Below are 23,368 nucleotides of genomic sequence, written 5' to 3' on the forward strand. Positions count from 1 at the left end.
GTTGTATGAGGTGCGCACAGTTTCACCAGGGAAGAAATGGCAGAAGATGTAATTTCGCTATAATTGGCTCAGGCTAATGTTTCAGTTCTTGAAATGTCTGTAACTAACAGTAGCCAAGTCCCAAAGCCATTAGCTTGGGAGTGTAGCTGCTGTCAATAGACTGTGAGATAATGTGTACAGTTCCCTCCTGCTTCAGGATCTATGTTTTCCAGGAAGCTCGGGAGATGCTATAATTCTGGTGTCGTGGCCCAGCAGAAAACATTTCTTTGGCTCATCTGAATTGGGTTTTGTGTCTTTCCCTTTGTGTAGATTCAAGTTGTAGCCGAAGTTAAGGAACTATGTTAAGAAATCATTTACCAGAGAGAAGCAGTCTTGGGGGAATTCCTTGAGAGAAGTAGTTCTGTCTATAGGCACGCACATGCGCAGGCCTGTGGATGACCCAAGAAAATGCCTAGGACAGCTGATGCCTTGGTAAATGTTTAGCATCTCTGTGCAATAGTGTGAAGTACTAGTGGATATACATGAGTAAATAGAGCGCACGAAGTGAAATGTGAAATGCAAAATGCTGCCATTGTTTTCTTTCTCAGGTATATTTAAAAATGAACTATGTTTTATTCCTTCTTTCCTCCTGGCATGAGGAGTTCATGACACTCAAACTATAGCTGCCCCATCAGAGTTGTGTGTGTTCTGTCACAAGGTAATTGTGCCTGGTTTGTGGTGCTGTGTGGTGTTTTGATACTGTTGCGTGGGATAAAACAAGCTGTGCTGTGATGAGCAGTGGGCTCTGCTGTTGTGGGATCCAAATGTCCAGCTATGGGAGGAAGCCAGGGGAGCTGAGCCTTGTCTTGAGCTGCGCCTACCTTGGCAGAAGCAGCCTGGGCCCTTGGGAGCAACAGCAATTTTGCAGGTGTGAGATAACCCCAGAGTACTCCTTTCCCTGCTCCAGCGTTTGCAGTAAGTGTCGAACCATCCTTGGCCATGTTGAGATTTGGTGCGTGGCTAACAGGACCAGGGGTGCCGTACTCCCCTTCTGCCGTCCCCTGCATACCATGGAGGTGGTACCTGGGGCCAGGCAGGCGGCCGTGTCCTCATCGCTTGTCTGCTGTGTCATCTGCAGTAAGAGGCTCTGCAGGACACGTCTACAGTTTCCTGTTTGTTTGCTGTGTGAAATACAAACCATCTACCAGTTTCCCTGGGCCACTTCTTTTGTTTGGTCTCAAAGCCTAAACCAAACATCCTTCTCTCTCACGCCTTGGACCCCACCTCCCAGTCAGTGGCCGTCAGCTCACCACTGATTGTCTGATTTAATTTCCAATGCAAGGAAATTTAAATTGAGGACTAAAAATGAACTTTCCGCCCACACTTTTTTTATCCACTAGAAAAACAATGGTGGTGCTTTATTTTTATTTTCTAGGGAAAACAATAATTTCATGAAGCTGAGTATATATAAAATTTCAATTACTTTAAGCATCGTTATAACTGGATGAAAGTTTCCCTTTTAACTTCAGACACTTGGATTTTAAATAAGCATTAGACTGGGTGTTGTGCAATCTTGTGTTGAGGCAGTCTCTAGGATAGCAAAATTAATGTTTCAAACTCTTCAGTTGATAAATCAGCAGAAACACAAATTAACCCATTAGAGTAGGAAGCAAATGAGTAATTCATTTTAGAAACAGGAAACTCCTCATTTTCTAAGTTGATTATAAAATATTTGGAGCAGAAGGCTATTTTATGTTTTAATTTCTATTTGGATAACCTAAACATCAGCATTTTATGAGCATTTTAGTGTTGGAATTTCACATCATCTTTGCCCACTAAATACTCTGTATTATCAAGTGGCCACTACACATTTCTAACAAGTATTTGAATAATTAGTTTTGTAGTCAATGACTATCTACAGTTTTGCTATTGCAAATGTAGAAATTGTCAAGTCTTAAAACACATCTTTATACGTAATTTCCTGCTTCTCATTCTTTGTTACCCTGTATAGCTATGCTAATTGTAGAGCTTACTATGTACTCTAGTAAGCAATCTTACAATACCAAAGACTTTCTTAACTGTTTTTATAAGTAATACCTTTCAAAGTAATAATCGGTTTCTGAAAATATTGCAATATTGCATTGGTACCACCACCAACAAAATACATCACAGTAGCAATAATTTTAAAACACAAGAAATGCAGTTGGAGTATGTTCAGTTTGAATGAATCCAGTATTTCTTAGAACTGCAGAGATGCAATTTGTTCTGACATCCTCTACAGCAACTGTTCCTCTGATGCCACTGTGACATCTGCTCGGTCGGGCGTGCGTGCTGCTGCTGCCATAACGGGCTCTCTGAAGTCTAATCCCCGCTTCCCATGCTCTACCCTGCTAGCCCTTACCTCTTTACTGGCCTTTGCTTTACAGATTCGGAATCACGATACTCAGCATTGCTATTTGCTCTCATGTGTTCTTCCCAAGCTTTATTTCAGTACAGAGTTTCCGTGGATGGCTACGTGAACTAGGAAACAAGGACACAGATGCAACTCTGCATTCTTTAGTTACAGTGCACTTGGATACCATACAGGCAGTGGCATGTGATAAAAGGCAGTGTGCTGAATCCAGATTATTCCAAATGCCATTCCTGAAAAAAAAACTGATACAGAGATATCTTCAGGAATTTTTCTAAAGGCAAATTGCTCTATGATGACTAAAACATGATCTAATTGGGAAGAGAAAATGCTTTTCCTTGAAGTTTAACGTGTTGTGATTTGCATGCCTCAAAGTTGAAATTTCTAGCTAGTACCTGTTGTGGAATGAATCCTGACACTGATGAGACCAAGACCATTTAGGAACCCCGGTCATAATTTGCCCTGGGCATCCCAAGACTACATACTATGGAGGAAATACATTAAATACTCTTTATTGCATATGAAGTCATATTGAATTAATCTAAGGAAGTTAGGCATGTAGGGCAGCATTGAAGACTGTATCTGAGTCAGTAACCAAGCTGCTATGGAAAGGATTCCGTTTCAGGCAAATGATGTGAGTCTATACGTGTTAATTTTTAGATTATATTTAGGCACATAGTAAATATTTTATAATTATATGTTTGCAGAAATAGTTTGGAAATGGGGTTGATTATAGAGTAATAATAATAATAAACTGTTAGCCAGACAGAACATAGGGACTGTTTGCTTGACTATGGTTTATCATAGGTAGACTCACAGAGGTTGCAAGTATTATACCTATTATCTGTATGCATACATAGATGAATATATACTGTGTGAAATAATTGTTACAGTTTTGTTAAGTCCTTAGAAGAAATCTGAGTGTATATGAGCATTCTGTTAGATTCTTTAAGTCCTTTTAAAAGACTTCAGAGAACGAGAAAGGATTTTTAGCTGGAAAATTGATCTATGTTGAAGTGAAATCATTGCTAGGAAGATCAGCCTCAGATCTTCTGTCAATGAAGTAACCTTATTTTGATGTAACTTGCTTACCAGGTGGAGATTGTTCTTTATTAAATTCTTGATTATTTTGAAAACAGGACAAAATTAAAGTTAAGTGTTTATGAGCCATGTAGGTGATTCAGTAATTTGATAATTTCTAGAAGCTGTTTAACCTTTACAGTATTCCCTTTTTTCAGTCTATTGGAAATGCCAAAACTACAAGGAATGACAACAGCAGTCGCTTTGGGAAATATATTGAAATTGGTTTTGATAAGAGATATCGAATCATTGGTGCTAACATGAGAACTTACCTCTTGGAAAAATCAAGAGTGGTGTTTCAGGTAACACTTATGCACTCTTCTTCTTATATATTTCTGTGACTATGCTTAAAGAAAAATTAAAAAGCTGTTGCTTGCTGATACTAGGTATCTCTCCTAAGAGATGGCTGTAATAGTGTATTTGTAATATAGCACTTGTGGGGAGGGGGGAGAGAAGGAAAACCAAGTCAGCTCTTCATTATAGGAATTATTTGTAGTTGTAAAACGTGTATTAAAAAGGCTGTGTATTTAAGCATAAAATCCCTTCAATGCACTACTAGATAGGAGTTTGTGCTTACTGTCGTATTACAGAGTAGGGCTTCAAAACCTAGCAGAAAAACCACTCATGCTCAAGAAGAGCTTCCTGTTTTGGTTTGTAAAGCTGCCATCTTAGCTCACTTGCAGTCTCTTTAAATCTCACTGCTGTCGCAGTAATTATGAATGAGTCTTAATTGCCATTATTTAAGCAAATGAGATTATGTAATCTTGTCCTTCTTCAAGTCTCATTTTGGTATTTCATACTTGAGCCGATCCACAACCTTTTTGTCTCCCACACTTCCTATCTATCTCTGACTGCCTTATTGTCTAGATTTTAGTAAAACTGGACTTATCCTTGACTGGCTGTCTAAAGGTATAAAGCAAATAATTACAGTTTGCACTGTGTAGGAGTGTTAGGTGAAGTACTGCAGTACATCTTAAAACCAAGAGATTCTTCTTGCACGTAGTTTACCTGAGAGTACTTTTCTGGGTTTTTTTGTTGTTTCGAAGTTATGAAATCTAGAGTGCTTAAGTTCAGAATTATGGTGTTGGTCATGAGTCATAACCTCCTAAGCTGTGTTTGTCCTTAATTTTAAAATTCCAGCTTTGCTTTGTCAAGAAAGAGACTCCTTTCACCAGCTTATTATAAATGCTGAGGCGAATGGTATTAGTTATTTTTGGAAAATGAAAAGCTTTTGAGTATGATCATTTTACCCACCCATAGAATCCTGATCTATATTTAATAGTAATCCACAGTTCTGAAAAGTGAAATCATACACTTTTTGAAATGAAAATACCTGCATGCTTCTTGCTGTTGAAAATGGATTGAATTAATCAAGAAGGAAATGATAAATGTTGATTTATCTTTCCTTTTTCTTATGGCTTGTATGCTTTTAATGTAATGCTAGAGAAAGCATTAAACATAGTAGATCTTTTCTACTCGTGGATGTTTCTGGCATTTGTTAAGTTGTGAAAAATAATCAATTCCTTTCTTTTTAAAGGCAGAAGAGGAGAGAAATTACCACATCTTTTACCAACTATGTGCCTCTGCAGCATTACCTGAGTTTAAAACTCTACGATTAGGTATGAAATTCACATTCATTCTGTTGTGCAACTGTAGGTTCAAAGCAGCATCTCTGAGCTTTTTGAGCCATAGAACCAAAAGAAGAATTGCTGGCTTTTAAGTTCTAAACTTTTAAACCTTAAAATACTAAAATATATGGAAAGTAACTAAAATTGCGGATCTGAGACTTCATTGTTTTTAGATAAAATGAAAGTAACAAATTTGTTTATTTAGCACACTAATACACTGCAGTTGTAATCACTAGAACTTACTGTGTCCTGGATTCCAGAGTAGCTTTCCAGTGGCAAGTGTGAAATTCTCTTCTCTTGGTCCTTTAAAACCATTTTTTCATGGCTCCAGCTGCTAGACAATTATACCATTTCTGAAAAGCTTATTTTGCATCTGCATACTTTCACTTAGGCTGTTACCAACAATTACTTTACCATCTCTGCTAACTTGGTGATCACAAAACTGATAAGTGAAAGTTTTCATTTTTCAAATTAAAATGTTGATAAGGGAAAGGTTTCTCATTTAACAGGAACTGGTATTTTGTAAAAGAAAGGCATTATGATGACCTTGGGACAGGCAATACCTCATAATTTTAAAAATTCAATATAAATTTCAGTGCTTCTTGTATGTTTTTAAAAGTTAGCTTCATAGTGGGAAAATGCACAGCCTGTCAGTGCTGATTTGTGATATATCATTCTGGTTTTGATGTGTTTCTCTGCTCCTCTGCACCAGCCTGGCACATTTAGGATTCACATCTGCTGACACAGGAAAGAAAGGAACTGATGTAATTATAACTAAGGAAGCCATTTAGCAGGCTCCTCTTTCAGCATTCTCAAAACCTTAACAGATCAGAAGAAAAGGAGTCTGTTACTGCAGCTGGAAGCATGGCCACTGAAATAGCAGAAATTTGCCCGGGAGAGCTGCTTCTCTCCCAGTGAAGCCCAGGGCTGTCCCCAGAGTGGTATGAAGCTATCAGTTCTCCAACCACGACTTCTCAGCCAGAGCAGATCACAGATACTCAAGGTTAGGTAGAGAATATGCTTGAGGGCCTATTGTAGGAACCAGGTAGCTTAAGAATACTTGTTTGCACTGTTAAACCTTGAAAAAATTTTTTTCCAGAATAAGTGGGTCCTGTGAGCCAGGAAATAAAAATATAATGACGTATTTCAAGTCATGGATTCTGCCAAGAGCAACTTAATCATTACACAGCTTTACAGATGTACTGTGAATTTTTGCCTTGGTATGTGCAAAAGATTTGGCTTTTTCTCTTACAGGGAATGCAAATTACTTTCACTATACGAAGCAAGGTGGAAGCCCTGTGATTGATGGTGTTGATGATGCCAAGGAAATGGTAAACACCAGGCAGGCCTGCACTTTGCTGGGTAGGTAATTTGTAAAACACAGTCGTACCCCAAATCTGATACACTAGCAAGTGTTTTCTGTATTATTGATGTATATTTTCTTCGTACACTGTTGTGTTTAAAAATAGGAGTTGGATAAACTTTGGGATTGAGGTACTTTTTGTCACATTAAGAAGGTATTTAAATTGCAGTGGAGTCACATATCTAGTGTAGGAGTAGGATACGTTATATGAACACAAATAAATGGTGGATTACCTTGGTGTAGCATATACAGTGATGGAGGTCACTGATAAAGCAATTTGAAACAACAAATTAAATAGTTCATTTTAATGGATCTTTTTTTGCATCTGATTGTAAAATGTTTTTAATAGAAGTGGAGCCAATCAGCACTTTCACATACCAAATTCTCTGGAAAAAGAACACGCACTGGTGGCAGCTTTTATCTTCTTAATATTTTTTTTTCCCGTCACCTTCAGGTTGTGGTTCTTTACTTCTCTCTCCATTCAAAACATTTCATTCATAATTTTTCAGGGATTAGTGATTCCTACCAGATGGGAATTTTTCGAATTCTTGCTGGCATCCTTCACTTGGGCAACGTGGAATTTGCATCTCGGGATTCTGACAGCTGCACTGTTCCTGTGAGTAGTAGATGAGCTGAAGGGGCATGGTTTCTACTCTAACAGGTTCTGCCTTCTGCTTGTTTGCAGGGACCTCTTCTGAAGAAGAGTAACAATATAAAAACACAAGCAATGTGTTTATTTATAATTTGTTGACATTTTCACAGTTCTTTTTGCAGATGGATTCAGCTCTTCTCGGTTTAGAACCTTCAGACAGTACTCTCTGTATTATAACAGTGTCTGTCTTAATTTTGTTTCAAAACTGTAACTGATCTCTCCTAGAAAAGTCTGCAGGACAGGCTAGCTTTGAAGTCCAGGTATATAGATCTTTATATTCATACATTAATACATTCCCCACCCACAGTAAATACTTTGCAGGATGTTTTTCTTAATGTTAAATGCCAAGCTGACCTAAACAATTGCAAAGCAAATGCTTTGCGAAGTCTTCTGGGATGTTTAGACAGGAGCATAGGATATATAGATATGATTAGTGTGACTCAAGTCTTGTGGTTTTATCAGTCCTTTGTACCTTTGTGGAGGTCACCAGTGAGGACCTGCATAGTCTGATTTGAAAAAAACCTGCTCATTCAGTGAGGACCAAGGCTTCTTACTGAAGTCCGTATTCTGGAGACAAGAAACAAGACAGATCTGGCTTGTCACTCTTCCTTGGATTCACAGATGTCCAGTTTCTCCTTTTGCCTTTCCTTGAATGTCTGCTGCTGGACTACATAGCCTTCATCTTTCTCTCACTTCAAAGAGTAGCAACAATTGCAGGGTTTTTTTCTCATTTTACTTTTGGTGACTTTCTCAAGAATCTGCAGTAGCAGTTTCTGGAGCTGAGACAACAGGTCCTTTATCGGGCCACCGATGATCAGTGTGCCTGGTCTGACACCATCTGTCTGTGCGATCCAGTGGATAGGTGCTGTGAAACCACAGCAATAACCTGGCTCTTTGGTGTGTCTTAAAAAGATTTTCACTACAAAGAGAGTGTCATTTAATGATCACAGGTAGAAAACTGATGAGCCCCAGGACATGATGAGCTAGCCTGTGTTGTAATGGGTATCTCTGATGCAGGAACCCCTACTGAATGAGCTAGTACAAAGCTGCAAGTTCCTGTGCAATCCTATCCTGAAGCATCTAGCAGGCAGCAGTGAATGTCTGCTCAATGGCGTGGCTACCTGAGCCATGCTGTTCCCTGACAATAGCTGTGTCATTGCAGAGCTCTGTTGTGATGCAGACTGGTCTGCCTGGGAAGCACTGGCATGGTGATAACGATTGTGGTGCTTCAGGGAGCTCAGCAAATGGCTCTGCATGATGCAGTTTGGATGAATCAGTTTGTTTAGTGTCAGCTTGAGTAACCCTAATGTGACACTCTTTTGTGCAGCGTTCATTATTATTATTACTTTATTATTGTTTCCTGAGCCAGTTAAAGTGGTATGGCTAAACTGAAAGAAGACCTGCTCAGTTAACTGGTGTAACAGCACTGCCATGGGACCTGAATGCTGTAAGGACTGGAAGAAGCCCCAGAGAAGTCAGAAGGATGTGGAAACAGAGAAAGAAAGCTGATGTACCCTGAAGCTACTGGGCATGTAGTAACAGTCCCCTGTAATCTGTCCTTGTCAAGACGCTGCTTGTCAGCGTGCTGTTGAGCCAGCGGGTGCAAAGTGAACGTGATGAGGAAGTAGTGTTAGGGGAGTTCCTTAGGAGGAAAGACCTGTCTGTCCTCCTTGATTTCTAGCTATCAGTTTGCTTGTTAGTCACGGGGTGTAGGATCTTAACTCATGGAGTGGTAAACGCACTGCACTGATTTTTATGCAGAAATCTTATCTGTCCATCTCAATGTGCAAGCCTGGCTAGTTGATTTTACAGTTAAACAGAGGTCAGTTTTTGCAGTTGTACAATCCAGTTTGAAAGAACATAACTTGTATGCTCCAATCTCTTAATGCTCGACTCCAGAATTCACTGAGAAAATACTGTGTTACATACTGAGACCAGACCACTAAATCACTTCCACACTTTTTCCTCTTCTTTCTTGGCTTGGGCCGTGATGTCCCGTTACCTGTCACTCCCTGCTGTGGATGTATATGAACAGACAAGAGCATTGCTCAGAAACTGTAGTCCATTCTGTCCCCAACACACAGCTGAGGTCCTGTTGTCTTGCTTCTTTGCTCAAAACTGAGACAGTTAGTTATAAGAATTCAAAATACCAAGTCCATCCCTGTGAAGCCAGGTGATTAATTATTGCAGAGGTTGCAGGTTCCCTGTGTGGGGCTTTTTGGTGAACACAAGTGTGGTAAAATGCCTTTGGGGAAACTGTGATTCACTAATTTACTTCAGCGAAGTGAATGTGATAAGTGGGTAGGGAACTTTATGTTTTGAAGGAGGAAGAGCTCAGGAAGCTGCTGTTACTGCTTCCTGTTGGATCGCTGCAGGCAGGCAGTTCTGATTGCATGATTGCCTGTGTGCTGTTGGTAATACCTTTTCAAGACCTAACAAGATTGTTTTTATTAGCCCAAGCATGAACCTCTCACCATCTTCTGTGACCTCATGGGCGTGGAATATGAAGAGATGGCCCACTGGCTTTGCCATAGGAAGCTTGCAACTGCCACCGAAACCTACATCAAACCAATTTCTAAACTTCATGCCATCAATGCCAGAGATGCACTTGCCAAACATATCTATGCTAATCTCTTTAACTGGATTGTAGATCATGTGAACAAAGCCCTTCATGCTACTGTGAAACAGCATTCTTTCATTGGAGTGTTGGACATTTATGGGTGAGTCTTTTCATCAGAGATATGACACCTCTTAATTATCTTACTGCAGAGCATCTTTGTCTTTATCATGTAGGATAAAGATGTAATGCTATGTGGATTACACAAAAAGCCCCAAACCCTTAGCAGCTGCTTATTCCAGCTGAAGAAAGTAGGTGTTTAGTTTTGACATGCTGTCTTAAGAACTTTGTCTTGACTTTCAGGTTTGACATTTATAGTGGAATTGCAGATTTTTGCTGTTGATAGTTCCTTTATCTATTGCACTGGGGAAAGTTACAAGGGAGTTGTCATCTCATGGTTCTTCCAGAGTGACACTCCTAGAAAGGACAAATATAGCTAACATGCTCTCTGGGAACACCAGTCCCTTCCCTATATTCCTAATCCCTGCCTAAAGAGGGAGCATCACTGAATTGCCCATGTACTGCAGTTTGCCATTTCCCTGTGGGCTTTTTTGCTTGACTGTGGTTGCTTATGCCTGGAATAATGCAATGAATTTGACTGAAGGGAGGAAATTTAAAATGATGGGGTCATTCAACCTCATTTTTTCACTGCACTAGTAATTTTGAGTATCTGCATATTTTAGATTTGAGACATTCGAAATCAACAGCTTTGAACAGTTCTGTATCAACTATGCCAACGAAAAACTGCAGCAGCAGTTCAATATGGTAAGTAGGAAATGACTGGCATTTCCTCTTCCCTTTCCCCTCACCCAAGTCCATTCTGCTAATTGGGTCCCCAGTGATTACGATGAATTCCTTCAGTCTATTAACCAGCTGTCCTGGCCGTGGGCTTTGGGGGACGGGGGAACATCGACTATCTCCTAGAAATAGATTTTATGACTAACTGCTGCTGTGGGACTATTTGAAATTCCAATCACAGTAACAATTATAAGACAGAAGCAGTGCTTGGCAATTAAGACCCCGAGATTGCCTGTCAATGAGAGCACTGTCTGGATGAAGTTGGAGTTAGCTGTGTCTCTGTAACCTCCAACGACAGCTTGTGCACGGGCAGCTGAGAGCGGGGCTGCGCTGCTGGAAACGTGCCACCCGCGCTTCCTCTCCTGGCGTTAGTTTTTGAGGGTTTTCAGCCGCATCATCAAGTTGATGACTGACGTGTGGCAAGAAGCGCTTTTTCCCCCTCCTCCAGAGAGATCACGATTCTCTCTCTCTTCAGCCTTAGTGATGTTTCTAATTATATATCTTACCTGCATAATGATGAGGCAAGTTGTTTATACCAGGTCTGTTGCTAGGCTGTGCTGCAGTACGGGAGTTGAGCTCTCTTTACAAGTGTACCTCCACGGCGGTGCGTGCTCGCAGGATGGGATCCCCCCACGCTGTTGTTCATCCCAGCAGCAGGGATGCATGTCGAGGTATAAGTTAGTGCTGGAGAGAGGCTGGACTGTCCAGCCCCAGCATGCCCTCTCCGTGCTAGTAATGCCATGGCTGGCTTTAGCTCCGTAAGCGGGATGTCATAACTGCTAAGCGCAAGGTATCTCGGAGTTTTCTCAGCTCTACAGCAAAAATCTGGTCACTGTAAGAATTGTAAGGGTTCACTTCTTCGGTAAAGATCACCATCCTCATGTTCCCTTCCCTCTCTTGATGTTGCTGTAAGCTCTTGTCTCATGAAGGACAGGGCAACGGGGCTTTTCTGTTGATGCCCCGCCAAGCTACCAAACCCAGAGTCGGTGGATGCAGACCTGTTGGGCTGCTATGCAGGTACACGGGGTGGAAGTTGTTTTAAATTAAGCCCCTGTGCTGTGGTGGCAGCTGGCAAACCTTCATGTGCCAGCCAGGGCAGCCTGAGCCTGGCTGAGGGCAGGCTGCTCGGGGACTGCCCCGCTACCACTCATACCTCCACAACCTGCCTGGCCTCCCTGGCCACGCTCCCCTGCCTGGCCACTCACGACCTGTAAGGAAAATAAGGTCTGAAGACATTTTTTACCACATAATTGCTAATTCCTTGCAGTGGAGAAATGGTTTTGTGTTTTCTTTCAGGACTTAGGTTGTCTATGACTCACCAGTACAACGCTACCATTGGCTCTGTCAGGAATTAACTCGGCGAGTAACGCAGCCGTTAGCAGCAGGGTGGGAATGTCTCCCGTGGGCACTGTTAAGGAGTGCTGCTTTGGAAAGGACGGCGTTAGGCTAGTGAAATAAAAGGGATATACTGCATTGTCAGGGTAGTTTTTTGCAGTCTGGCAGGTGGGTGCCGGAGAGCTGTGAGGCGTTTGTGGAGTTGTACCCTGAGCTCGGGGGACAACCGAGGCCAGCTCCAGGGATGCGGGTGTTTGTGGCACCCCCCCGAGCCCTGCCCACAGCGCTGCTCTTTGCTGTAGGTAGGGTATGTGCCGAGTACAGCTCTGCCTGCCAGAGCAGTTAGTGTTCATTAAAATTTAAATGGGAAATAAAACATCATCTAAAATAACTGGAGTCAGCAGTCTTTTTGTTTTTAAAAGAAGTGCTTCTGCTATTAAGACAACAGTTTGTTTAATATCTTGCTATCTTTTTTTCCTGAAATTTTAATTCATGTCCTATGTATGCTTCATTAAAGCTGTGCAGGTTTTTTTAAAAAATATTTTTGTATACATATACAACTACATTGTTATTGATCTTCACATAAGAGAAATCTTCCACAAATTTTGCTTAAAGAATTTCTTGTGCTAATACTCCTAGAGTCATTCTTGCAGGTTTTTGCTGAAGAGTGTATTTTAATGCAATGCGTCATCTTAGAAAAAAATCTGCAGCCATTTAAGAGAAAATGGAGCTCTGTTCTTTTACAAGGAAATGCAAAAGTATTTATAGTGAAATTTTACTTGAAATAGAGCAGTAGTCATAATTTCAAAATCGTAAGTGTGTGGCTGTTCCTGCACTTGAGGCTTTTTCTGGGTTTTGTGTTGGTTTTTTTATAAGATACAAGAGCTTATAGTAATTGTGGGACATATAGTAAAAAGATAGGAAAAAATAGACCTTATTTGCAAAGAACATGGATGAGCACTTTAATTTGTCTGTTGTTTTCAGGCCAGGAAAAAAGGTTAATTAGTTTTTCATACACTTACTTGTTAAAGGGTTTTATTTAGTTGAACTAGCGTGTCACTTGACAGCCTGGATTAATGTGCCAAGATGAATTCAAGTGAGAGTTTGATGTATTTATTCTGCATTTTATTTCACAGAAAACTGTTTTCTTTTTGCCCTGTAGCATGTCTTTAAGCTGGAACAAGAAGAATATATGAAGGAACAAATACCATGGACCTTGATTGATTTTTACGACAATCAGCCTTGCATCAACCTTATAGAGGCCAAAATGGGAATTCTGGATCTGTTGGATGAGGAGTGCAAGGTGTGTGTTCAAGGTCTTTCATAGAGAAAGAGGTCATCAGCCATCCTGCTTCTGGGGCCTCACGGGGAAAATTCATCTGTGTACAGCCGTCATTTTGATGCTCTGCTGTTGAAAGCATTTGGAGAATGTACAAACAGAACTGGCAAATACAAGAGGAGAAAAAATGGTTTTAGTCGTGCTTTTTCCCCCCTCCTCTCCATCACATGTCTCTATCTGTTTCTGGGTCTCTGATCAACCTTTGTTTTGACTCTGGCAACTTTCTCTTTCCCAAGCGTAGCAAGTGCAGTCCTGTCAGATTTCTCCACATTGGCTCTCGCTTGATGTCTCTCACCTTTTGTGTTTTATCTTAGTTTAATTTATGCCAAGCCATGTACAGGGTATAGCGTGTGGTATCTACTTCAGTGGAAGCCCAGCTTGGGTTCTGGTGTATCCCAAAGCATCACAAGCAGTCTCTAATGGTGGCAGATGAGTTCTGACCTGCTGAAGTGCTGCTCAGTCAGATAATGTACCTCTTGGATCCCCACCTTCAGGTGTGTGACACTGGAAGCGTTATTAGCATCATATGTGTCACATGGCAGCTACACCTGCTGCTGGGCTGTGCCCAGCCCAGAGTATTAGAAAGGCAGGTGCATAGCGGGTTACCAGCTTCCTTGCTTATGGCAGTGCTGGAAATCTGAGGAGTTGGAGTTTGAAAGCAAACCACAAAGTGTTGTCCCCTGTCTTCTTAGTTTCTTTCGATACTGAAAAGTTTTCAAGAATTTTGAATGGCTGTTTGTTCTCTTCTGTAGATGCCAAAAGGCTCGGATGACACTTGGGCCCAAAAACTATACAATACTCATTTGAATAAATGTGCCCTCTTTGAAAAACCACGTTTGTCAAATAAGGCTTTTATCATCAAGCACTTTGCTGACAAGGTAAGGACTTTTCCTCCAGTACCTCTTTCCGTGGGTGGTGTTGCTCAGCATGTCCATGGGAGGGGATCCTGCAGTGGGCAGCTGTTGCAGGCAGTGACCAGGCAGTGGAATCCCTGGCTCTACTCAGCTTCTTGCAAAATGTGTGTCTGCCTGTACACCCGTTCAGGAGAAGAACATTGACCTGGCAGCTGTGCAGAGCCAGGAACACAAAGGAGAGCTGTCACATGCTGTAACCACTAACCATCGTTTTTCACAACATGACAGCTTAGTGTATTTGCAATTCACAGCATTGTTGTATCAATTCCAGTTATGCTATAGAAATAGACAAAACGGGAAATCATGTATCTCACTGTAGTTTTAGCTAAAGAGCAACAACAAATCAATGTTGTTTTTGCTGCTGTTTTAACATACAAGTAGGAAAGATGCTACACACCCTTCTTATCGCTGGAACAGTATGTCCTGCTCCCACCCTCACCTCAGCTGGTCAGTGAACAGCTATTTCTAGGAAGCTGGACGAGGGATATCTCAGTGGAGTGCATGCGTTGTTCAGTTCCCACAATGCATCATCAAATTGAGCAGCTCCTCAGGTTAAAATAAAATTAAAAAATTAAAAATCCTCTTTAAGATAATTGTCCTGTTAAACAAAGAAGCTGCCTTAGAATATTGTCAGCTTTGTAATAAAAAAAACAATTGGAGAAGCTCTGGGATTCTTATCAGTAGGTCTGGATGTGCTGACATGGAGGGTTGGAAGCTTTTATTTGCCTCCACTTGATTTCTCCCAGGTTCTTGAATTTATGCATAGAAGAGAGGTCCTGTTCTTGTGGCATCTAGTGTTACCTTAATGAAAGCAGCGAGAACATCTCTGTAACTGTTTAGATCATGAGTTCTGCTTTATTTGGTGAGTGAGAAAACAAGGAGGGTTTAATTAATATTTCATATACTGTTCAATAGGCTAAACTTTGATATTTGAAAACAAGGCTTTGCTGTGCCTAGTCTGAGCAGTGAGGGCCAAGGAAAGCTAGAAGTAGCTCCAAGCAGGTATTGGCAAAGCTCTAAGCTCAGACGTGCTGTCTGTGCTAAGCATTTTATGCTTTCCTGTGTGCTTGTGTGAATGCATACAGACATTTTGAAGGAAAAAAATAAAGCTGTAGCTGGCAGGTTAGTAACCTCTGGGCCTTGACATTGTCTTCTCTGGGAGAAGGCAGAGATTCTGCTGCCCTCTCGTGGCATTGTCTTCTGCAGTAAGAACATTAATGGTATGCAAGGTAATGGTCAGGGAGGACCTTGGGGAGATCCTCTGCCTTCCTCCCCTCTAGGAATTTTTTAAAATGTTTTACAGCTTGGGGTGTAGTGTCATTGTGCAAGCACCGATAAGTGGCTGTACTGAAAGGGGGGCTGCTGATGGCTGTCAGTCTGCGTGCCCTGAAAGAGTAAAACTGCTATAAAGGTCTGCTCTTGTATTTTGTAGTCTGCACTTCTGCTGATACAAGATTGAAGAGGTAGCATGAAACACTTCATGAGAGTTATGTTAATTAATGTAAAATTCTAAGGTATAGAGTTTTGACAATAGTTTTTGGTTTTTGTTCTCCCTTGAATTAGGACAGTGAAATAAATACTAGGCTTTTATCTGACACTCCGACTGTTCTTTCATCCAGGAGACTCTGTGGGTCTGTGGTAGAGGATTGTTATGTATTGTCACAACATTCAGACTTTTTATCGCTCCTGGTAAAGATAGTCTTTCTGAGTACAAATGAGGCATTTTCATAATAAGCTGCAAGCAGACCTACTTAGTGCCTCTCAGCTAATGAGATGAGATGAGATACTTTGTTCTCAGTTGCATCTGGATTTCACACAATTTTGCAGCCCTGATAACTTCAATGAAGGAGATGCTCAACACACGGTTTGATTCTTCACCTTTACGGTAACCATTCAATCGTACTGTCCTACCACAAGCATCTCTCAGCAGTAAAATATATCTGGTATATGGCAATAACAGTATTCATCTCTATATGTTTTTATGTTTTACTGGAAAGCACTCTCTTTGAGGAAAATCTGTATTTAACAGAGATGCACTTGGGAGCTGATATTTTCAACATCGACAAGAATTATCCATTTTAAATGTCAGTGTTACAGCTGGTGAATTCCATGCAAAATATTCCTATTAAATACTTTTAATACTTATGGTTTTTGTAAAATTATGATTTTCAGGTGGAATATCAATGTGAAGGCTTTTTGGAAAAGAATAAAGACACAGTTTATGAAGAACAAATTAAAGTCCTAAAATCAAGTAAGGTTAGTATAAAGATTTTTTTTTTTTTTTCTTCTTTTGCAGTAATGAATCCTTGAATTAAGGGTCATATAAAATTTCTTATAAACCTAGGAAATATTTCTCCCTTAGTATCAGATCAACTGAAACTGAATGTAGTTTGTGTTTTACTTGGCTACCTGTGTTAATTTAGAAAGTCCTGTAGCCTAATTTTGCTCCATGTAAGATCAGTCTATATTTAGCCACTGGTTTCACTGTTTGTTTGTTTGGGTTTTTTTGTTTTACTTTTCATAAAACTTTGCTATATTTTCTGTAAAGGCATCAGGGACTTCCAATATACTATAGCAGTATAAGAAATCTTAACAGTTAAGCCCTTAATTTTGTCATCTGAAGACAGAAGCTCCTTGTTTATGGCCTGACAATTGAGCAGAAAATTTCTGGAGAAGAGACAAGTTCTGTTCCAGAAGCAAAATGAGAGAGGAATGAAATGTATAGACCCTAAGGACACAAACCAGAATTTACAGAGTCTGGCCTTCTTGATATCTGTGAAAGAAAGATAACATCTGAATTGAAAAACACTGCATGAAGGAATATTATAGAACAGGCCTTCAGTGGCATCGTCTACTTTTTTTTACTGGCAAAAATGCTAGTTGTGCTCTTCTGAAATGTAAAGGCAATTAACTTCACATTGCACTGTGATGGCTGTTGGGAATTTGCTAGCTCTAATGGCCCAGGAAGCCGAGTGTCAAGGACAGGCTATTTAAAATTATGCTATTCTATCAGGAAAACCAACATTTTTCTCTTCTGTTTCTATTCTGAGCAGATATATGAAACTAAGTGATTAAAACATGTAGTATATTGAAAAACCACAGCAGACTTTCTGCAGAGTGCAATGTTGAAGTGGTTTGAGTGAAGTCAGTTGCTGTGTGTGTGGGAGGCAGGTGGCATCCTTGGGGGTTTGGCGGGGACCAGCTGTCGATGTGGCTCTGGCTCTGCCATGGCATGGCAGTGCGCTGTGCAGGGGTGCTCCTGGGGTTGTAGTAGTGAGTAAGGGACGATGGGGACATAACTGCCATAAGAGCAAGGGAACAGCTCAGACAGGCTCAGTAGGTTGAATCAATTCAGTATAAACACTACAAAACACAATGTTTTTCCCCAGTGGTAAATTTTACCAAAACCAATGTTAAAAAAAAAAAAGAAAAAGGAATAAACTGTGATGAAAATAGATTTTCAAAAGAAGAATCTTTCATTTTTATTCTTCAGCATACCCTCTTTATTAGTAATTGTAGTGGGATTGCATTTCTGATTTTTATTTTTTTTGTTGTTGTTGCTATTTTCTGGGTTTGCTGTGCACATTCAACAGAAGGTAATTCTAAATTGAATGCATCATCTGTCATCCTGTCCATGCCCACTCTTACATAAAGCTCGAATGATTCTTTGCTTTCCAAAGTGCATGACACATACTGCTCTTGGCAGGCTCTGTAGTGTTTAGCTATTTATTTTGGCCTTCTCTAGAAATCCGCCCACAGGACCTCTTTGAACTAGTTCAGTTTTCCATGCATGTATCATGAAGGCAATACAACAGTCCTCAGCTTTTATGCTTGCTACTGGCATGTTAAAATCTTCTGTTGTGGCTCTGTATTGAAAGAAGTGATCTGTAAGATTGTTAGCAGCATGTCTGTTAAGTCTGAAAAAATCACAGGGAAAAACGCTTGCTTGCTTGTTTTCTACCACATGAATTATCTGCCCTTTGATCAGTGTTTTCCCTGTCTTTGAACACTCCTAGTGTTCTGCAAAACAAAGAAAATTGATAAGACACTGAAAACCAAAACCAATGAAAACATGTATGCCCCCACAGTGTGGATCATCTCAGCAATGCTCTCCTCTGTTGACCTCTGCTGCAGAAGGCCATACATCGCTTCTTTCTTCTGCAGGTGGTAACTGAGGCGGCGTCTATGAAAATGGTGCCTTTGACATGCACTTGCCCATTTATACAGGCAGATTTTCCCAGGTTGGAAAAAGGGAATGAGACTTATGTACTGATAGCTTAGAAGAGCTCATCCGTCTGCAATGCAGACTCTGGGAACCCCCTTCCCACCCCCACCCCTGGTGTGTGAGAGCATCAGGAGTTTCAGACAAAGCATATTGCATTCAAATAAGTTTGTTTATGGGATGAAAAGACTTGGCTCTGTAGCTCAGATGCCTGTGCATACCAACTCACTCCACTGGTGGTGGCCCAATCATCCTGAACTCTTTGTTGAGTCAGTGGAAGGAAATGGGCTAAATCACCCTTCGGAAATGTCATTCTTCCACCAGCTACAGAGGTGGTCTAATGTGATTGTGCTCCTAATCTGGCAGATTTAGGTGAGATGAAGCTAGGCTGTGTTACTCCTTTTTTGGTTCAGAAATTTAGGATACCTTTGAACCATTCATAGTCATTATCTTAAGCTGGAGTGCTGTGCTGGATGCTACTGAGGATTGTTTGGTGCCTTCTGCTAGCCCAGCTGGCACAACCACAGAGCACAAGTACCATTTTGTTGCACAGCATGTTTCATTGGATATTGTGCATGCTCACCAAGTGTTAAAAGGCAAAACCAATTGTTTTATTTTGTAGGTTGTGCTTAGCCCAAACACTTTCTAGTACTGAAAATTGAATGCTCCTGTCTCTTGGGAGAAAATGCACAGATGCTAGATAAAAGATTATTCATTGACAGGTAGAGAAGTTCAGATTTTCTTGCTCTTATAATGCTTCCGAAGTGCTGTAGTTGTCAGTAGAAAGACCTAGTGGTAGTCATTTTCATTACAAGTTACTTCAAAGCAGCTATTATCTATGGGTACATTTTGTAGCTATTAAAGAGGGAACCGGAAGCCCAGAGTGATATTTGGAAAGATGTCTCAGGCTTTTCCTGCACTTCCATTGGCCTGAGAGTAGATCTTCTGTCAGATAAATTTGGCTGATTTTTTTTTTTTTAGTTGATGGTTCCTCTTTTAAGTTGATTATTTCAATTTAGAGCAATAAAGCAGTGAAAAAGAACAAATTCTTTGTTGCCTGCTGGATTATTCAGAGTCCTAGATATTTCTAAACCACAAAGGAGTCTGATGTGCCACTGGAATATGAGAGGACCCTGTTGTTTCCTTCTTAGATCAAAACAGCCATGTATAATTGCAATTGATACTTACGAAACTGCTGTCAGTATCTAACAGTTTCACATGGAAGCTATTGCTGGCTCTATGGAAAAAGGAGACTCGCTGATCAAACCCACCAAATTTTTAGTATTAAATCATGGCTTACTCACTCTACTACTAGCTTGAATGCTTTTTTGCATTTGTCCCCATGTGGAGTTCAACAAAAACCCAGTGCTTTCAAAAACTGAGCCTGGATTCTAACTACCTTAGGCACAAATGGAAGCAATCACTTGCTGGATTCTTACCCTCTGTATTTTTCCTCCTGTTACACCAGTTTAAGCTGCTACCAGAGTTATTCCAGGATGAGGAGAAGGTCCTCAGTCCCACATCGGCAACCCCTTCAGGCCGTGTGCCTTTGTCTCGAACAGCTGTAAAACCAGCCAAGGCCAGGCCAGGTCAAGCCAGCAAGGAGCATAAGAAAACTGTGGGACATCAGGTGAGTTTAAAAATTCAGGTCTTACTAAGTATCTCTCCATCTACCTCCCTCTGTCTCATAGGTCTCAAGGTGTGCTGGTGTTTCTTGGGATCCCTTGTGATTTTGAGTGAGGTGCAGCTGATTATGACTTACAGTTTGGAGGAAATAATACCATAATTCCTAATACCTTTTGGGCCACGATTTCAGGGAGCTCAGTTCTTGTTGTGGTACCAAAACCTATGTTATTCACAGTAGATTTAACATGTTGAATGCTGAGAAGCTTTGGAAATCTTATTCTGTGTCTTTTTGATCATGTGCCATATTGTGTGACTCAAATAAAAAACTTGGTTCCAGTTATCAGTGGGCTGAACATAAAATATCCACGTGTATGTGCCAGAATTAAAAGTGTGCAGATCAGTACGGTTGGAGAACTCACTTTGTTGCTTGCCACTCATCAGATTTAACAGGTGTTTTCTCAAGATGGTTATGCCCCCAGTCAGTGCTTTATATATGACAGATTGTCCCTCAGACTATACATAGGAGGCAAGGGCAATTTTTGTGACAGTTTAGTACTCAGTTTTTATCTACTTGCCAGCCTGTACCACTTTGCTAGTGAGCAGTGGCATTCTTCTTTTGCCTGGAGCTTCCAGGAGGTCTGTATGATAACTCTTATGTTACTGTAGGACAGCCTGGAATATAAATTAGCTCTCAGGGAGCCCAAGTTCTTTGTATCAGGGTCCCCTGCCAATTCTTGAAGATGAACCACCCATGTCTCTCAAGTGTTCAGAGTTCTGATAAAATCACCAAAAATGTCTGGGCTTTGTCCACTGCCTTGGACGGTTGTTGATCCCCTAACAAAGATGCTAACAAAGTGCAGTATCATGAGCTAGTCACACTGCTAAGCGAGGATCAGAGAATTCAGAGAATGTTTGATTTGGATATTCGTAATTTCTCTATAACCTTCCCAAGCAAGCCATGTCATGCTGTGGGTGGGAGTAGGAATGATTATTCATGCTACTGTACAGAATACAAATCTGCTTGGCGTGTGTTGGTGGTACAGGCTACAAATACCAGTCTTCTGCAGTCCATGCGAGAGAACCCCTGCACGGTTACCTTTTTAATTTGAACTTCATTTCTGATTTTGCAGACAGACAGTATCCTAAGGCTGATAGAGGCCTAACAGTTTTGTTGTCAGATTGAAACTATGAGTTGAAGTGTTAGGAGTACTGTCATACTACTCCTGTCAATCAACTGTGTATATTAATTTACAAATGTTAAAGAAAGCTAATACAAAAGTGATTTTTATCATATTCTGTGTAGAAATAGAGGTTGGCTTAGAATTATGAGTTCAACAGAAAGGGGGAAATCCATACTGATACGTTTAAAACATCTAAGACGTGTTTTCATAGTCGTCTTTATCTATTAGGGTATTCTGTGGTTAGAAGGATACACTGCAGTACGTTAGGTATTTGTGGTCTTGATACTTTAATAGTAGAGTTCCTAAAACTCTAAGATGTTGGACATTCAAAGTTCTCTTCAGTAGGTCTGACATTGGGATCAGTGGAGCTGAAGAAATTAATACTTCTTTTTTTACCACTCTGTTTTTAATTATTTTAAATTTATTTTAAACTAAATGGCTATTTAGTAATATGCTATGAGGTTTAGTCATGAAGAGGTGAATTAGACAAAAAACTCACGAGAAAGTCAAAAGCTGAAAATAACTCACTCTATCCCATGTTTTTGTAATTTATCACATGCTGATATGGAAGCTTTACTTCTGTAAAGGCTGACATTTAAAGTCTCACTGTAACATAATTCACCCAAAGACAGTATCTGAAACTAAAATCTATCGCCGTAACCAAAACCAGTTGGTGTTTATTACTGAAAGCATTATTACAAATAAGCAAACATCCCTAAGACTGCTTTCTGCAGTTATCTCAAACATGACTGAGCTTATTGAGGCTATTCCCTGATGTTTTTCCCTTTTTCTTTTTCAAAAAGTTTCGAAACTCTCTTCATCTGCTGATGGAAACCCTGAATGCTACAACTCCACACTACGTGCGCTGTATTAAGCCTAACGACTTCAAGTTTCCCTTCACGTAAGCTGGTTCATGTATGGTTCATGTTGCCTGTGCATGGGAGGGAATTGCCCAAGGCCTCGAAGGATTGTTGTTCTGCTAAACTTTGCTCACTCAGGAGTGGTGTGTCTCCTTTCTCTTGCTAGGGACTTACTTATTGTGTATGTGTACTTACAGCAGGAGATGTTTTGGGATGAATAGACAGAGAAATACTTGCTGATGCTTTTTTTTGTTTATGACAATACATGAAGAAAAATACCAGGATTTTCATTGCCAACTGTTTTAAATGTGACTGTCAGTTTGCACTCTTGCTTTTGCAGATTCCAACATCTTATTCCTTATCTCTTTTTCATATATGAACTTGCTTAGAGCTTTTCTCAAGTATCTCCTTAAAATCTGGGTGCACAAAGACTCCCATGGCTATTGGGCATGCCAGAGGGAAGCAGGACAGGACGAGCAGTGTGCAGCAGCCCACAGGCTCGGGCAATTCCTCGGTCAGGCTGTCCTCTGTTGTTGCTGTTGTTGCTGAGTTGCAGAAGCTCTAGCTGGACTTGTTAACCACCTGTCACATCCCACCCCTGCTCCCCCTCCATGCCACTCCTGTCCTGGGTGTGCACAAGGCCAGAGGTCCCAGGTAATGCAAAACTAGTCCCACATCCACAGGTTCTTTTTATTCCTATGTAGATTCGATGAAAAGCGGGCAGTGCAGCAGCTGAGAGCTTGTGGTGTCCTCGAGACCATCCGAATCAGTGCAGCTGGCTTCCCCTCCAGGTGTGTTTGCTGCTTTTTAGATTGCTTTCAGCTGCAGTTCTTCATTTTAAGAGAATTATTGATTGTTGAGACTGACACTGTCTCTGTTTTTGGGACAGGTGGACATACCAAGAGTTCTTCAGCCGTTACCGTGTTCTGATGAAGCAGAGAGATGTCCTTAGTGACCGAAAGCAGACGTGTAAAAATGTCCTGGAGAAGCTGATTTTGGTACTAAACTTAGTACTGAGAGCATCTGGAATCTGAAGTAGAGATAGCATCCCTTAATCTCTCATAGCCACACTATTTTAATAATAAGATGTAGAAGTACTATTTTAGTACTTCTACAAAGTACCAAAAGACCAATATTAGCACAGGAACTGTAGAATTTCCCAGTGTATCACAGGAAAGGAAGACGGTGATTTTCAGTGTGGGTGCATTGAGGGTGAGCCTTGCCTTGCTTAACGGCAAGTTGTATTATCCACAGCTTTTAAGTAAGATATAGTTATCTGGAGTTTTTCTAATGTGGAGATGTTTCTGTCTGTGTTTGTGTTTGTGTCTTTCACACTGCTCCCCTCAACTCCTTTGCTGAAGTCA

The 23,368-nt window shown here is 40.7% G+C and overlaps 1 protein-coding gene across 1 annotated transcript in view; it reads left to right on the forward strand.

The window, feature by feature from the left end:
- MYO5A (myosin VA) overlaps window positions 1-23,368 on the forward strand; it is a 91,477-nt gene that overhangs the window by 34,333 nt on the left and 33,776 nt on the right. Inside the window, exons 6-19 of the mRNA XM_010176738.1 lie at window positions 3,628-3,771; window positions 5,007-5,088; window positions 6,352-6,459; window positions 6,970-7,076; window positions 9,567-9,832; window positions 10,413-10,494; window positions 13,025-13,165; window positions 13,954-14,079; window positions 16,288-16,371; window positions 17,709-17,711; window positions 19,806-19,967; window positions 21,948-22,045; window positions 22,709-22,795; window positions 22,894-23,002. Coding sequence (XP_010175040.1) covers window positions 3,628-3,771; window positions 5,007-5,088; window positions 6,352-6,459; window positions 6,970-7,076; window positions 9,567-9,832; window positions 10,413-10,494; window positions 13,025-13,165; window positions 13,954-14,079; window positions 16,288-16,371; window positions 17,709-17,711; window positions 19,806-19,967; window positions 21,948-22,045; window positions 22,709-22,795; window positions 22,894-23,002 — 1,599 coding nt within the window. The remainder of the gene's footprint in view (window positions 1-3,627; window positions 3,772-5,006; window positions 5,089-6,351; window positions 6,460-6,969; window positions 7,077-9,566; window positions 9,833-10,412; window positions 10,495-13,024; window positions 13,166-13,953; window positions 14,080-16,287; window positions 16,372-17,708; window positions 17,712-19,805; window positions 19,968-21,947; window positions 22,046-22,708; window positions 22,796-22,893; window positions 23,003-23,368) is intronic.

This window comes from Antrostomus carolinensis, unplaced genomic scaffold, assembly GCF_000700745.2.
Source record: "Antrostomus carolinensis isolate BGI_N321 unplaced genomic scaffold, ASM70074v2 scaffold14830, whole genome shotgun sequence".
Classification (NCBI taxonomy): Eukaryota; Metazoa; Chordata; class Aves; order Caprimulgiformes; family Caprimulgidae; genus Antrostomus; species Antrostomus carolinensis.